At 45.8% G+C, this 16,299-nt stretch overlaps 2 protein-coding genes across 4 annotated transcripts in view; one reads left to right on the top strand and one right to left on the bottom strand.

Annotated features, from left to right (window-relative positions):
- CD177 (CD177 molecule) overlaps nucleotides 1-16,299 on the bottom strand; it is a 203,451-nt gene that overhangs the window by 125,900 nt on the left and 61,252 nt on the right. The gene's annotated exons all lie outside the window — the stretch shown is intronic.
- Nucleotides 1-16,299, top strand: part of LOC102158679 (cell adhesion molecule CEACAM5) — a 36,870-nt gene that overhangs the window by 9,291 nt on the left and 11,280 nt on the right. Inside the window, exons 5-7 of the mRNA XM_084961014.1 lie at nucleotides 4,073-4,351; nucleotides 8,570-8,848; nucleotides 13,072-13,350. Coding sequence (XP_084817140.1) covers nucleotides 4,073-4,351; nucleotides 8,570-8,848; nucleotides 13,072-13,350 — 837 coding nt within the window. The remainder of the gene's footprint in view (nucleotides 1-4,072; nucleotides 4,352-8,569; nucleotides 8,849-13,071; nucleotides 13,351-16,299) is intronic.

The raw sequence follows: 16,299 nt of genomic DNA, 5'->3' as shown, positions 1-16,299 counted from the left end.
TCTCTACCTCACATACACTTGATTTCTAATCCTGGGTCTGGCAATTACTCTGCGAGCTTGCGCAAGAGTCTTCCTTTTCTCACAGTGGTAATCTCCACCATTTTTAGGTGGGTAAAATATACGTAAGATTCACCATGTTAACTGTGTTTTAAGACTACAGCTCAGTGGCATTAAGTACACTCATGTTGTCGTGCAGTCATCACCTCTGTCCATCCAGAACGTTCATGTTAACCGTACCAAACTCTGTACCCTTTACCTATACTCCCCTCTCCCCAGTCTGAACCCCTGGCAATCATCCTTCCGCTTTCCGTCTCTTTGAATCTGACGATTCTAGGTCCTTCTTTCAAGTGGAATCATACAATACCTTTCCTTTGGTGTCTGGCTTGTTTCACCAAGCATAATGTCTTCAAGGTTCCATCTCTCGTATAGGCTATAGCAGAATGGCATTTCTTTTGCTACATCTGTGGCATGGGAAAGCTCCTGGGCCAGGGTTGGAACCCACGCCACAACAGTGACCCAAGCCACAGCAGTGACAATGCCAGATCCCTAATCACTAGTCCATCAGGGAACTCCACAATGTCATTTCTTCTTAGGCCTGAATTACATATGTTCCCGTGTGTGTGTGTGTGTGTGTGTGTGTGTGTGTCCCCATATGTATGGATATACACACATATATATCACATTTTGTTTATCACTCGTTAGTTGAACTTTTGTTTGTTGCCACATTTTGGATAATATGCATAATGTTCCTATGCACATGGGTGGACAGATACCCGTTCAAATTCTAGCTTTCTGAGTTCCCCTTGTGGCTCAGCAGTAAAGAACCAGACTAGCATCCTATAAGGATGCTGGTTCAATCCCTGGCCTCGCTCAGTGGGTTAAGGATCTGGCTTTGCCGTGAGCTGTGGTGTCGGTCGCAGAAGCGGCTTGGATTCCGCATTGCTGTGGCTGTGGTGTAAGCTGGCAGCTATAGCTCAGATTTGACCCCTAGCCTAGGAGCTTCCATAGGCCACGGCTGTGGCCCTAAAAAGACCAAAAAAAAAAAAAAATCCCTGCTTTCAATTATCTTGAGTAGAAATAATCGCTAATACTTCAGAAGTGGAATTGCTGGATCAAATAGTAAGTCTTTGTTCCGTCCTTTGACACACTGCCATACCATTTTCCACAGTGGTTGTACCCTTTTACATTCCCACCGGCAATGCACAAAAGTTCCAGTTTTTCCACATCCTTGCCAACATTTGCTGTTCTCTCTTTTTATTATGATAGCCCTCCTAATGAGTGTAAGGTGGGTATCTCCTTGTGGTTTCAATTTCATTTCCCTAGTGATCAGATATACCAATGAACAAGAAGCACATGCATCTTAGTATGTGCTTATTGGCCATTTACGTATATTCTTTGGAGATGTCTATTCGGTCGTTTTTCTGGGTTTTTTTTTTTTTTTTTTTTCCTTTCACGGTGTACCTGCATCATACGGCAGTTCTCGGGCCGGAGGCTGAATTGGAGCTGCCGTGGCGGCCTACACCACAACCAAGTCAACACTGGATCCAAGCTGCATCTGCAACCTACACCACAGCTTACAGCAATGTGGGATCCTTAACCCACTGAGCCAGGCCAGGGATCGAACCCACCACATCTCACAGAGACAACACCAGAACCTTAACCTGCTGAGGCACAAGGGAACTCCCACTCTGCCTCTTTATTTTTCTTTTTAGGGCCACACCTGCGGTATATGGAAGTTCCCTGTTAGGGGTCGAATCGGAGCTACAGCTGCTGGCCTACACCACGGCCACAGCAACACTGGATCCCGACCCCCTGAGCGAGGCCAGGGATTGAACCCGCATCCTCAGGGACACTGGTCAGACTCGTATCCACCGCGCCACAATAGGAACTCCCACTTGGCCTATTTTTAGATTGAGGGGTTTTTGTTGCTATTGTTTCTGTTGGGTTGTAATAGTTCTTTATACATCCTGGGAATTAATTCCTTAACAGATTTATGTTGTGCAAATATTTTCTCCTATTCTGTGAGTGGTCTTTCCTCTCTGTTGATAGTGTGCTTCGGTACACAAGAGTTTTCAATTTTGATGAAGTACAGATTATCTTATTTTTTTAATTTGTCAAGGGTGCTTTTGGTTTCCTACCCAAGAAATCACTGCCAAGCCCAACATCGTGACGCTTTCACCCTATGTTTCTTCTGTTTTGTAGTTTCAGCTCTCACATTTAGGTCTTTGATCCATTGTGAGTTAATTTCTTGTGCATAATATTAGGTAAGGGCTCAACTTCATTCTTTGCTGGCTATCCAGTCTCCTCGGTATCAGTTGTTGAAAAGACCATCCTTACCCCACTGAATGGTACTGGCACCTTTGCGAACTATCTGAGCATGTATCCAGAATTTATTTCTAGACTTTCTATTACATTGGTCTATATGACTGTCTTTATGCTATCATCACACTGCCTTTGTTTTAAGGTTATGTAGCAAACATTCAAAAGAGGAAGAGCGAGTCCTTCAAGTAGCTCTTTTTTAAATTTTATTTTCGGGCCATTTCCACAGCATGCAGATCTCCTGAGCCAGGGATCAAACCGGCACCACAGCAGAAACCTGAGCTACAGCAATGGCAATGCCATATCCTCAACCCACTGAGCCACCAGGGAACTCCTTGTTCTTCTTTTTTGCCAGATTCTTTCAGTTCTCCGGGTCTCTTAAAATTCCATATGAATTTGAGGATGGATGTTTCTATTTCAGAAAAAAAAAAAAAATCATCGGGGTCTTGGTAGGCATTGCATTGAACCTGCGGATCTCTTTGGGTGGTACTGTCATCCTAACAACTCATATCTTCCCATCCCCAAACACGGGATGTCCTTCCATTTTGTGTGTGTGTCCTCTTTAATATCCTAGCAACATTCGGTAGACTTTCATGGACAGGTCTGCTGCCTCATCGGATGAGTTTATTCCTAAGTATCTTATTCTTCTCAAAGCTGTTGCAAAGGAACCGCTTTCCCAATTTCCCTTTTGGATAGTTCCTGGTTAGTGCATAAAACACACAACTGATTATCATACGTTGATTTTGTATCCTGCAGCTTTGCCAAATTCATTCATTAGTTCCAACAGGTTATTTTGGTGCGGTCTTTGGGGTTTTCTACCCGTGAGGTCATGCCATCTGCCAACAGAAGTAATAGTACTTCTTCCATTCCAATGGAAATGCATTCTGTTTCTTTTTCTTGCCTGTCTGGCTTGGACTTCTGCACTGTGTTGAATAGCACAGCGAAAGTGTCATCCTTGTCCTCTTCCTGATCACAGAGGTAAAGCTTTCGGTGTTTCGCCATTGCCTGTAATGTTAGCAGTGGGCTTTTCATATACTAAGGGCTTTGTTTAGTTGCAGGGGTTTCCATCAATTTCTAAGAATGCCAGTATTCTGATAAACCAGTAACCATGACCCTAGTGATCTCCTTGGCTGTGATATTCAACACAAAGTCCAGGAAGAAAATCTCCCTGTAGAGTGAGAAAGACTTGGAAATGAAATCTCTTCCATTTCTAAGGTCAGGAAGACAGGGACGAGCCAGTCTCATTCCCTAATAAGGTATTTAACAAAAAGGAAAATGCCTTCCCTACTTTATGCAAAGTTCCCTGAGCCCCAGAGATGCACGGGGCTGGCAAGCATTCTTTCCCCAACATACCGAGAAGTTCACATATTCAAATCCCTAAAAGGAATAGGACCTGAACTTCCAGGGCCAAAGAGAGTTCCACAAAGGGCCAGTGAAACCACGTGGGAAAAGAATTCCACCTGGTGAGGAGGATGCTGGACACAGGGGCTGACAAGACACCACAGAGATGTCGAGGGGACTGGTCAGGGCTCATCCCGGGGGACCTGGAGGTCCGAGAGGAGGTGCTGCCCTCTCCTTACACTTCCTCCATGAGGAGAGACCCAAGACCTTGTTCACAGGGTCAGGGCCATCCTCTGAGTCGCCTTTACAGAGGTCACTGGGCCCCAGGAATGGCTGAGGTCTCTGAGGAAGGAGCGTGGCCCCCGGCCCCAGACACACTCGCCGCCAAGTCACCTCCTCTGTTTCTCCGCAGACCCAGTGGCAAAGCCCATCGTCGAAGCCAACAGCACCACCGTCACAGAACACGAGGACACCGTGGTCCTGAAATGCCTCACAAATGACACCGGGGTCGCCATCTCCTGGTTCTTCAATGGCCAGAGTCTACTGCTCACAGAGAGGATGGAGCTGTCCCAGGACAATGGCACCCTCACCATAGAGCCCGTCAGGAGGGAGGATGCTGGGCATTATCAGTGCGAGGCCTCCCACCTGGGCAATTCCAGCAAAAGTGACCCCCTCAGGCTGGATGTGAAATGTAAGTGACCCCTGGCCTCACGCCACATACCCTGGATGATTCGACCAATGATGTGCAAAACGGATAGAGGCCACAGCAGGCAGAGTTATCAGTCAAGAGACCACTAGGTAAACAGAATGGCAAAACGGTTAAGAGCTCAGTCTCTACCTCACATACACTTGGTTTCTAATCCTGGGTCTGGCAATTACTCTGCGAGCTTGCGCAAGAGTCTTCCTTTTCTCACAGTGGTAATCTCCACCATTTTTAGGTGGGTAAAATATACGTAAGATTCACCATGTTAACTGTGTTTTAAGACTACAGCTCAGTGGCATTAAGTACACTCATGTTGTCGTGCAGTCATCACCTCTGTCCATCCAGAACGTTCATGTTAACCGTACCAAACTCTGTACCCTTTACCTATACTCCCCTCTCCCCAGTCTGAACCCCTGGCAATCATCCTTCCGCTTTCCGTCTCTTTGAATCTGACGATTCTAGGTCCTTCTTTCAAGTGGAATCATACAATACCTTTCCTTTGGTGTCTGGCTTGTTTCACCAAGCATAATGTCTTCAAGGTTCCATCTCTCGTATAGGCTATAGCAGAATGGCATTTCTTTTGCTACATCTGTGGCATGGGAAAGCTCCTGGGCCAGGGTTGGAACCCACGCCACAACAGTGACCCAAGCCACAGCAGTGACAATGCCAGATCCCTAATCACTAGTCCATCAGGGAACTCCACAATGTCATTTCTTCTTAGGCCTGAATTACATATGTTCCCGTGTGTGTGTGTGTGTGTGTGTGTGTGTGTGTGTCCCCATATGTATGGATATACACACATATATATCACATTTTGTTTATCACTCGTTAGTTGAACTTTTGTTTGTTGCCACATTTTGGATAATATGCATAATGTTCCTATGCACATGGGTGGACAGATACCCGTTCAAATTCTAGCTTTCTGAGTTCCCCTTGTGGCTCAGCAGTAAAGAACCAGACTAGCATCCTATAAGGATGCTGGTTCAATCCCTGGCCTCGCTCAGTGGGTTAAGGATCTGGCTTTGCCGTGAGCTGTGGTGTCGGTCGCAGAAGCGGCTTGGATTCCGCATTGCTGTGGCTGTGGTGTAAGCTGGCAGCTATAGCTCAGATTTGACCCCTAGCCTAGGAGCTTCCATAGGCCACGGCTGTGGCCCTAAAAAGACCAAAAAAAAAAAAAATCCCTGCTTTCAATTATCTTGAGTAGAAATAATCGCTAATACTTCAGAAGTGGAATTGCTGGATCAAATAGTAAGTCTTTGTTCCGTCCTTTGACACACTGCCATACCATTTTCCACAGTGGTTGTACCCTTTTACATTCCCACCGGCAATGCACAAAAGTTCCAGTTTTTCCACATCCTTGCCAACATTTGCTGTTCTCTCTTTTTATTATGATAGCCCTCCTAATGAGTGTAAGGTGGGTATCTCCTTGTGGTTTCAATTTCATTTCCCTAGTGATCAGATATACCAATGAACAAGAAGCACATGCATCTTAGTATGTGCTTATTGGCCATTTGCGTATATTCTTTGGAGATGTCTATTCGGTCGTTTTTCTGGGTTTTTTTTTTTTTTTTTTTTTTTCCTTTTACGGTGTACCTGCATCATACGGCAGTTCTCGGGCCGGAGGCTGAATTGGAGCTGCCGTGGCGGCCTACACCACAACCAAGTCAACACTGGATCCAAGCTGCATCTGCAACCTACACCACAGCTTACAGCAATGTGGGATCCTTAACCCACTGAGCCAGGCCAGGGATCGAACCCACCACATCTCACAGAGACAACACCAGAACCTTAACCTGCTGAGGCACAAGGGAACTCCCACTCTGCCTCTTTATTTTTCTTTTTAGGGCCACACCTGCGGTATATGGAAGTTCCCTGTTAGGGGTCGAATCGGAGCTACAGCTGCTGGCCTACACCACGGCCACAGCAACACTGGATCCCGACCCCCTGAGCGAGGCCAGGGATTGAACCCGCATCCTCAGGGACACTGGTCAGACTCGTATCCACCGCGCCACAATAGGAACTCCCACTTGGCCTATTTTTAGATTGAGGGGTTTTTGTTGCTATTGTTTCTGTTGGGTTGTAATAGTTCTTTATACATCCTGGGAATTAATTCCTTAACAGATTTATGTTGTGCAAATATTTTCTCCTATTCTGTGAGTGGTCTTTCCTCTCTGTTGATAGTGTGCTTCGGTACACAAGAGTTTTCAATTTTGATGAAGTACAGATTATCTTATTTTTTTAATTTGTCAAGGGTGCTTTTGGTTTCCTACCCAAGAAATCACTGCCAAGCCCAACATCGTGACGCTTTCACCCTATGTTTCTTCTGTTTTGTAGTTTCAGCTCTCACATTTAGGTCTTTGATCCATTGTGAGTTAATTTCTTGTGCATAATATTAGGTAAGGGCTCAACTTCATTCTTTGCTGGCTATCCAGTCTCCTCGGTATCAGTTGTTGAAAAGACCATCCTTACCCCACTGAATGGTACTGGCACCTTTGCGAACTATCTGAGCATGTATCCAGAATTTATTTCTAGACTTTCTATTACATTGGTCTATATGACTGTCTTTATGCTATCATCACACTGCCTTTGTTTTAAGGTTATGTAGCAAACATTCAAAAGAGGAAGAGCGGGTCCTTCAAGTAGCTCTTTTTTAAATTTTATTTTCGGGCCATTTCCACAGCATGCAGATCTCCTGAGCCAGGGATCAAACCGGCACCACAGCAGAAACCTGAGCTACAGCAATGGCAATGCCATATCCTCAACCCACTGAGCCACCAGGGAACTCCTTGTTCTTCTTTTTTGCCAGATTCTTTCAGTTCTCCGGGTCTCTTAAAATTCCATATGAATTTGAGGATGGATGTTTCTATTTCAGAAAAAAAAAAAAAAAATCATCGGGGTCTTGGTAGGCATTGCATTGAACCTGCGGATCTCTTTGGGTGGTACTGTCATCCTAACAACTCATATCTTCCCATCCCCAAACACGGGATGTCCTTCCATTTTGTGTGTGTGTCCTCTTTAATATCCTAGCAACATTCGGTAGACTTTCATGGACAGGTCTGCTGCCTCATCGGATGAGTTTATTCCTAAGTATCTTATTCTTCTCAAAGCTGTTGCAAAGGAACCGCTTTCCCAATTTCCCTTTTGGATAGTTCCTGGTTAGTGCATAAAACACACAACTGATTATCATACGTTGATTTTGTATCCTGCAGCTTTGCCAAATTCATTCATTAGTTCCAACAGGTTATTTTGGTGCGGTCTTTGGGGTTTTCTACCCGTGAGGTCATGCCATCTGCCAACAGAAGTAATAGTACTTCTTCCATTCCAATGGAAATGCATTCTGTTTCTTTTTCTTGCCTGTCTGGCTTGGACTTCTGCACTGTGTTGAATAGCACAGCGAAAGTGTCATCCTTGTCCTCTTCCTGATCACAGAGGTAAAGCTTTCGGTGTTTCGCCATTGCCTGTAATGTTAGCAGTGGGCTTTTCATATACTAAGGGCTTTGTTTAGTTGCAGGGGTTTCCATCAATTTCTAAGAATGCCAGTATTCTGATAAACCAGTAACCATGACCCTAGTGATCTCCTTGGCTGTGATATTCAACACAAAGTCCAGGAAGAAAATCTCCCTGTAGAGTGAGAAAGACTTGGAAATGAAATCTCTTCCATTTCTAAGGTCAGGAAGACAGGGACGAGCCAGTCTCATTCCCTAATAAGGTATTTAACAAAAAGGAAAATGCCTTCCCTACTTTATGCAAAGTTCCCTGAGCCCCAGAGATGCACGGGGCTGGCAAGCATTCTTTCCCCAACATACCGAGAAGTTCACATATTCAAATCCCTAAAAGGAATAGGACCTGAACTTCCAGGGCCAAAGAGAGTTCCACAAAGGGCCAGTGAAACCACGTGGGAAAAGAATTCCACCTGGTGAGGAGGATGCTGGACACAGGGGCTGACAAGACACCACAGAGATGTCGAGGGGACTGGTCAGGGCTCATCCCGGGGGACCTGGAGGTCCGAGAGGAGGTGCTGCCCTCTCCTTACACTTCCTCCATGAGGAGAGACCCAAGACCTTGTTCACAGGGTCAGGGCCATCCTCTGAGTCGCCTTTACAGAGGTCACTGGGCCCCAGGAATGGCTGAGGTCTCTGAGGAAGGAGCGTGGCCCCCGGCCCCAGACACACTCGCCGCCAAGTCACCTCCTCTGTTTCTCCGCAGACCCAGTGGCAAAGCCCATCGTCGAAGCCAACAGCACCACCGTCACAGAACACGAGGACACCGTGGTCCTGAAATGCCTCACAAATGACACCGGGGTCGCCATCTCCTGGTTCTTCAATGGCCAGAGTCTACTGCTCACAGAGAGGATGGAGCTGTCCCAGGACAACGGCACCCTCACCATAGAGCCCGTCAGGAGGGAGGATGCTGGGCATTATCAGTGCGAGGCCTCCCACCTGGGCAATTCCAGCAAAAGTGACCCCCTCAGGCTGGATGTGAAATGTAAGTGACCCCTGGCCTCACGCCACATACCCTGGATGATTCGACCAATGATGTGCAAAACGGATAGAGGCCACAGCAGGCAGAGTTATCAGTCAAGAGACCACTAGGTAAACAGAATGGCAAAACGGTTAAGAGCTCAGTCTCTACCTCACATACACTTGGTTTCTAATCCTGGGTCTGGCAATTACTCTGCGAGCTTGCGCAAGAGTCTTCCTTTTCTCACAGTGGTAATCTCCACCATTTTTAGGTGGGTAAAATATACGTAAGATTCACCATGTTAACTGTGTTTTAAGACTACAGCTCAGTGGCATTAAGTACACTCATGTTGTCGTGCAGTCATCACCTCTGTCCATCCAGAACGTTCATGTTAACCGTACCAAACTCTGTACCCTTTACCTATACTCCCCTCTCCCCAGTCTGAACCCCTGGCAATCATCCTTCCGCTTTCCGTCTCTTTGAATCTGACGATTCTAGGTCCTTCTTTCAAGTGGAATCATACAATACCTTTCCTTTGGTGTCTGGCTTGTTTCACCAAGCATAATGTCTTCAAGGTTCCATCTCTCGTATAGGCTATAGCAGAATGGCATTTCTTTTGCTACATCTGTGGCATGGGAAAGCTCCTGGGCCAGGGTTGGAACCCACGCCACAACAGTGACCCAAGCCACAGCAGTGACAATGCCAGATCCCTAATCACTAGTCCATCAGGGAACTCCACAATGTCATTTCTTCTTAGGCCTGAATTACATATGTTCCCGTGTGTGTGTGTGTGTGTGTGTGTGTGTGTGTGTGTGTGTCCCCATATGTATGGATATACACACATATATATCACATTTTGTTTATCACTCGTTAGTTGAACTTTTGTTTGTTGCCACATTTTGGATAATATGCATAATGTTCCTATGCACATGGGTGGACAGATACCCGTTCAAATTCTAGCTTTCTGAGTTCCCCTTGTGGCTCAGCAGTAAAGAACCAGACTAGCATCCTATAAGGATGCTGGTTCAATCCCTGGCCTCGCTCAGTGGGTTAAGGATCTGGCTTTGCCGTGAGCTGTGGTGTCGGTCGCAGAAGCGGCTTGGATTCCGCATTGCTGTGGCTGTGGTGTAAGCTGGCAGCTATAGCTCAGATTTGACCCCTAGCCTAGGAGCTTCCATAGGCCACGGCTGTGGCCCTAAAAAGACCAAAAAAAAAAAAAATCCCTGCTTTCAATTATCTTGAGTAGAAATAATCGCTAATACTTCAGAAGTGGAATTGCTGGATCAAATAGTAAGTCTTTGTTCCGTCCTTTGACACACTGCCATACCATTTTCCACAGTGGTTGTACCCTTTTACATTCCCACCGGCAATGCACAAAAGTTCCAGTTTTTCCACATCCTTGCCAACATTTGCTGTTCTCTCTTTTTATTATGATAGCCCTCCTAATGAGTGTAAGGTGGGTATCTCCTTGTGGTTTCAATTTCATTTCCCTAGTGATCAGATATACCAATGAACAAGAAGCACATGCATCTTAGTATGTGCTTATTGGCCATTTGCGTATATTCTTTGGAGATGTCTATTCGGTCGTTTTTCTGGGGGTTTTTTTTTTTTTTTTTTTCCTTTTACGGTGTACCTGCATCATACGGCAGTTCTCGGGCCGGAGGCTGAATTGGAGCTGCCGTGGCGGCCTACACCACAACCAAGTCAACACTGGATCCAAGCTGCATCTGCAACCTACACCACAGCTTACAGCAATGTGGGATCCTTAACCCACTGAGCCAGGCCAGGGATCGAACCCACCACATCTCACAGAGACAACACCAGAACCTTAACCTGCTGAGGCACAAGGGAACTCCCACTCTGCCTCTTTATTTTTCTTTTTAGGGCCACACCTGCGGTATATGGAAGTTCCCTGTTAGGGGTCGAATCGGAGCTACAGCTGCTGGCCTACACCACGGCCACAGCAACACTGGATCCCGACCCCCTGAGCGAGGCCAGGGATTGAACCCGCATCCTCAGGGACACTGGTCAGACTCGTATCCACCGCGCCACAATAGGAACTCCCACTTGGCCTATTTTTAGATTGAGGGGTTTTTGTTGCTATTGTTTCTGTTGGGTTGTAATAGTTCTTTATACATCCTGGGAATTAATTCCTTAACAGATTTATGTTGTGCAAATATTTTCTCCTATTCTGTGAGTGGTCTTTCCTCTCTGTTGATAGTGTGCTTCGGTACACAAGAGTTTTCAATTTTGATGAAGTACAGATTATCTTATTTTTTTAATTTGTCAAGGGTGCTTTTGGTTTCCTACCCAAGAAATCACTGCCAAGCCCAACATCGTGACGCTTTCACCCTATGTTTCTTCTGTTTTGTAGTTTCAGCTCTCACATTTAGGTCTTTGATCCATTGTGAGTTAATTTCTTGTGCATAATATTAGGTAAGGGCTCAACTTCATTCTTTGCTGGCTATCCAGTCTCCTCGGTATCAGTTGTTGAAAAGACCATCCTTACCCCACTGAATGGTACTGGCACCTTTGCGAACTATCTGAGCATGTATCCAGAATTTATTTCTAGACTTTCTATTACATTGGTCTATATGACTGTCTTTATGCTATTATCACACTGCCTTTGTTTTAAGGTTATGTAGCAAACATTCAAAAGAGGAAGAGCGAGTCCTTCAAGTAGCTCTTTTTTAAATTTTATTTTCGGGCCATTTCCACAGCATGCAGATCTCCTGAGCCAGGGATCAAACCGGCACCACAGCAGAAACCTGAGCTACAGCAATGGCAATGCCATATCCTCAACCCACTGAGCCACCAGGGAACTCCTTGTTCTTCTTTTTTGCCAGATTCTTTCAGTTCTCCGGGTCTCTTAAAATTCCATATGAATTTGAGGATGGATGTTTCTATTTCAGAAAAAAAAAAAAAAAAATCATCGGGGTCTTGGTAGGCATTGCATTGAACCTGCGGATCTCTTTGGGTGGTACTGTCATCCTAACAACTCATATCTTCCCATCCCCAAACACGGGATGTCCTTCCATTTTGTGTGTGTGTCCTCTTTAATATCCTAGCAACATTCGGTAGACTTTCATGGACAGGTCTGCTGCCTCATCGGATGAGTTTATTCCTAAGTATCTTATTCTTCTCAAAGCTGTTGCAAAGGAACCGCTTTCCCAATTTCCCTTTTGGATAGTTCCTGGTTAGTGCATAAAACACACAACTGATTATCATACGTTGATTTTGTATCCTGCAGCTTTGCCAAATTCATTCATTAGTTCCAACAGGTTATTTTGGTGCGGTCTTTGGGGTTTTCTACCCGTGAGGTCATGCCATCTGCCAACAGAAGTAATAGTACTTCTTCCATTCCAATGGAAATGCATTCTGTTTCTTTTTCTTGCCTGTCTGGCTTGGACTTCTGCACTGTGTTGAATAGCACAGCGAAAGTGTCATCCTTGTCCTCTTCCTGATCACAGAGGTAAAGCTTTCGGTGTTTCGCCATTGCCTGTAATGTTAGCAGTGGGCTTTTCATATACTAAGGGCTTTGTTTAGTTGCAGGGGTTTCCATCAATTTCTAAGAATGCCAGTATTCTGATAAACCAGTAACCATGACCCTAGTGATCTCCTTGGCTGTGATATTCAACACAAAGTCCAGGAAGAAAATCTCCCTGTAGAGTGAGAAAGACTTGGAAATGAAATCTCTTCCATTTCTAAGGTCAGGAAGACAGGGACGAGCCAGTCTCATTCCCTAATAAGGTATTTAACAAAAAGGAAAATGCCTTCCCTACTTTATGCAAAGTTCCCTGAGCCCCAGAGATGCACGGGGCTGGCAAGCATTCTTTCCCCAACATACCGAGAAGTTCACATATTCAAATCCCTAAAAGGAATAGGACCTGAACTTCCAGGGCCAAAGAGAGTTCCACAAAGGGCCAGTGAAACCACGTGGGAAAAGAATTCCACCTGGTGAGGAGGATGCTGGACACAGGGGCTGACAAGACACCACAGAGATGTCGAGGGGACTGGTCAGGGCTCATCCCGGGGGACCTGGAGGTCCGAGAGGAGGTGCTGCCCTCTCCTTACACTTCCTCCATGAGGAGAGACCCAAGACCTTGTTCACAGGGTCAGGGCCATCCTCTGAGTCGCCTTTACAGAGGTCACTGGGCCCCAGGAATGGCTGAGGTCTCTGAGGAAGGAGCGTGGCCCCCGGCCCCAGACACACTCGCTGCCAAGTCACCTCCTCTGTTTCTCCGCAGACCCAGTGGCAAAGCCCATCGTCGAAGCCAACAGCACCACCGTCACAGAACACGAGGACACCGTGGTCCTGAAATGCCTCACAAATGACACCGGGGTCGCCATCTCCTGGTTCTTCAATGGCCAGAGTCTACTGCTCACAGAGAGGATGGAGCTGTCCCAGGACAACGGCACCCTCACCATAGAGCCCGTCAGGAGGGAGGATGCTGGGCATTATCAGTGCGAGGCCTCCCACCTGGGCAATTCCAGCAAAAGTGACCCCCTCAGGCTGGATGTGAAATGTAAGTGACCCCTGGCCTCACGCCACATACCCTGGATGATTCGACCAATGATATGCAAAACGGATAGAGGCCACAGCAGGCAGAGTTATCAGTCAAGAGACCACTAGGTAAACAGAATGGCAAAACGGTTAAGAGCTCAGTCTCTACCTCACATACACTTGGTTTCTAATCCTGGGTCTGGCAATTACTCTGCGAGCTTGCGCAAGAGTCTTCCTTTTCTCACAGTGGTAATCTCCACCGTTTTTAGGTGGGTAAAATATACGTAAGATTCACCATGTTAACTGTGTTTTAAGACTACAGCTCAGTGGCATTAAGTACACTCATGTTGTCGTGCAGTCATCACCTCTGTCCATCCAGAACGTTCATGTTAACCGTACCAAACTCTGTACCCTTTACCTATACTCCCCTCTCCCCAGTCTGAACCCCTGGCAATCATCCTTCCGCTTTCCGTCTCTTTGAATCTGACGATTCTAGGTCCTTCTTTCAAGTGGAATCATACAATACCTTTCCTTTGGTGTCTGGCTTGTTTCACCAAGCATAATGTCTTCAAGGTTCCATCTCTCGTATAGGCTATAGCAGAATGGCATTTCTTTTGCTACATCTGTGGCATGGGAAAGCTCCTGGGCCAGGGTTGGAACCCACGCCACAACAGTGACCCAAGCCACAGCAGTGACAATGCCAGATCCCTAATCACTAGTCCATCAGGGAACTCCACAATGTCATTTCTTCTTAGGCCTGAATTACATATGTTCCCGTGTGTGTGTGTGTGTGTGTCCCCATATGTATGGATATACACACATATATATCACATTTTGTTTATCACTCGTTAGTTGAACTTTTGTTTGTTGCCACATTTTGGATAATATGCATAATGTTCCTATGCACATGGGTGGACAGATACCCGTTCAAATTCTAGCTTTCTGAGTTCCCCTTGTGGCTCAGCAGTAAAGAACCAGACTAGCATCCTATAAGGATGCTGGTTCAATCCCTGGCCTCGCTCAGTGGGTTAAGGATCTGGCTTTGCCGTGAGCTGTGGTGTCGGTCGCAGAAGCGGCTTGGATTCCGCATTGCTGTGGCTGTGGTGTAAGCTGGCAGCTATAGCTCAGATTTGACCCCTAGCCTAGGAGCTTCCATAGGCCACGGCTGTGGCCCTAAAAAGACCAAAAAAAAAAAAAATCCCTGCTTTCAATTATCTTGAGTAGAAATAATCGCTAATACTTCAGAAGTGGAATTGCTGGATCAAATAGTAAGTCTTTGTTCCGTCCTTTGACACACTGCCATACCATTTTCCACAGTGGTTGTACCCTTTTACATTCCCACCGGCAATGCACAAAAGTTCCAGTTTTTCCACATCCTTGCCAACATTTGCTGTTCTCTCTTTTTATTATGATAGCCCTCCTAATGAGTGTAAGGTGGGTATCTCCTTGTGGTTTCAATTTCATTTCCCTAGTGATCAGATATACCAATGAACAAGAAGCACATGCATCTTAGTATGTGCTTATTGGCCATTTGCGTATATTCTTTGGAGATGTCTATTCGGTCGTTTTTCTGGGGGTTTTTTTTTTTTTTTTTTTTCCTTTTACGGTGTACCTGCATCATACGGCAGTTCTCGGGCCGGAGGCTGAATTGGAGCTGCCGTGGCGGCCTACACCACAACCAAGTCAACACTGGATCCAAGCTGCATCTGCAACCTACACCACAGCTTACAGCAATGTGGGATCCTTAACCCACTGAGCCAGGCCAGGGATCGAACCCACCACATCTCACAGAGACAACACCAGAACCTTAACCTGCTGAGGCACAAGGGAACTCCCACTCTGCCTCTTTATTTTTCTTTTTAGGGCCACACCTGCGGTATATGGAAGTTCCCTGTTAGGGGTCGAATCGGAGCTACAGCTGCTGGCCTACACCACGGCCACAGCAACACTGGATCCCGACCCCCTGAGCGAGGCCAGGGATTGAACCCGCATCCTCAGGGACACTGGTCAGACTCGTATCCACCGCGCCACAATAGGAACTCCCACTTGGCCTATTTTTAGATTGAGGGGTTTTTGTTGCTATTGTTTCTGTTGGGTTGTAATAGTTCTTTATACATCCTGGGAATTAATTCCTTAACAGATTTATGTTGTGCAAATATTTTCTCCTATTCTGTGAGTGGTCTTTCCTCTCTGTTGATAGTGTGCTTCGGTACACAAGAGTTTTCAATTTTGATGAAGTACAGATTATCTTATTTTTTTAATTTGTCAAGGGTGCTTTTGGTTTCCTACCCAAGAAATCACTGCCAAGCCCAACATCGTGACGCTTTCACCCTATGTTTCTTCTGTTTTGTAGTTTCAGCTCTCACATTTAGGTCTTTGATCCATTGTGAGTTAATTTCTTGTGCATAATATTAGGTAAGGGCTCAACTTCATTCTTTGCTGGCTATCCAGTCTCCTCGGTATCAGTTGTTGAAAAGACCATCCTTACCCCACTGAATGGTACTGGCACCTTTGCGAACTATCTGAGCATGTATCCAGAATTTATTTCTAGACTTTCTATTACATTGGTCTATATGACTGTCTTTATGCTATCATCACACTGCCTTTGTTTTAAGGTTATGTAGCAAACATTCAAAAGAGGAAGAGCGAGTCCTTCAAGTAGCTCTTTTTTAAATTTTATTTTCGGGCCATTTCCACAGCATGCAGATCTCCTGAGCCAGGGATCAAACCGGCACCACAGCAGAAACCTGAGCTACAGCAATGGCAATGCCATATCCTCAACCCACTGAGCCACCAGGGAACTCCTTGTTCTTCTTTTTTGCCAGATTCTTTCAGTTCTCCGGGTCTCTTAAAATTCCATATGAATTTGAGGATGGATGTTTCTATTTCAGAAAAAAAAAAAAATCATCGGGGTCTTGGTAGGCATTGCATTGAACCTGCGGATCTCTTTGGGTGGTACTGTCATCCTAAC

Source organism: Sus scrofa, chromosome 6 (genome assembly GCF_054392235.1).
Source record: "Sus scrofa isolate SSC_HxYL_T2T_F1_AM1 chromosome 6, Sscrofa_HxYL_maternal_Yorkshire_Landrace_v2.0, whole genome shotgun sequence".
Taxonomy (NCBI): domain Eukaryota; kingdom Metazoa; phylum Chordata; class Mammalia; order Artiodactyla; family Suidae; genus Sus; species Sus scrofa.
The sequence above is the reverse complement of the archived record's forward strand: the minus strand, read 5'-3'. Positions and strand labels throughout refer to the sequence as shown.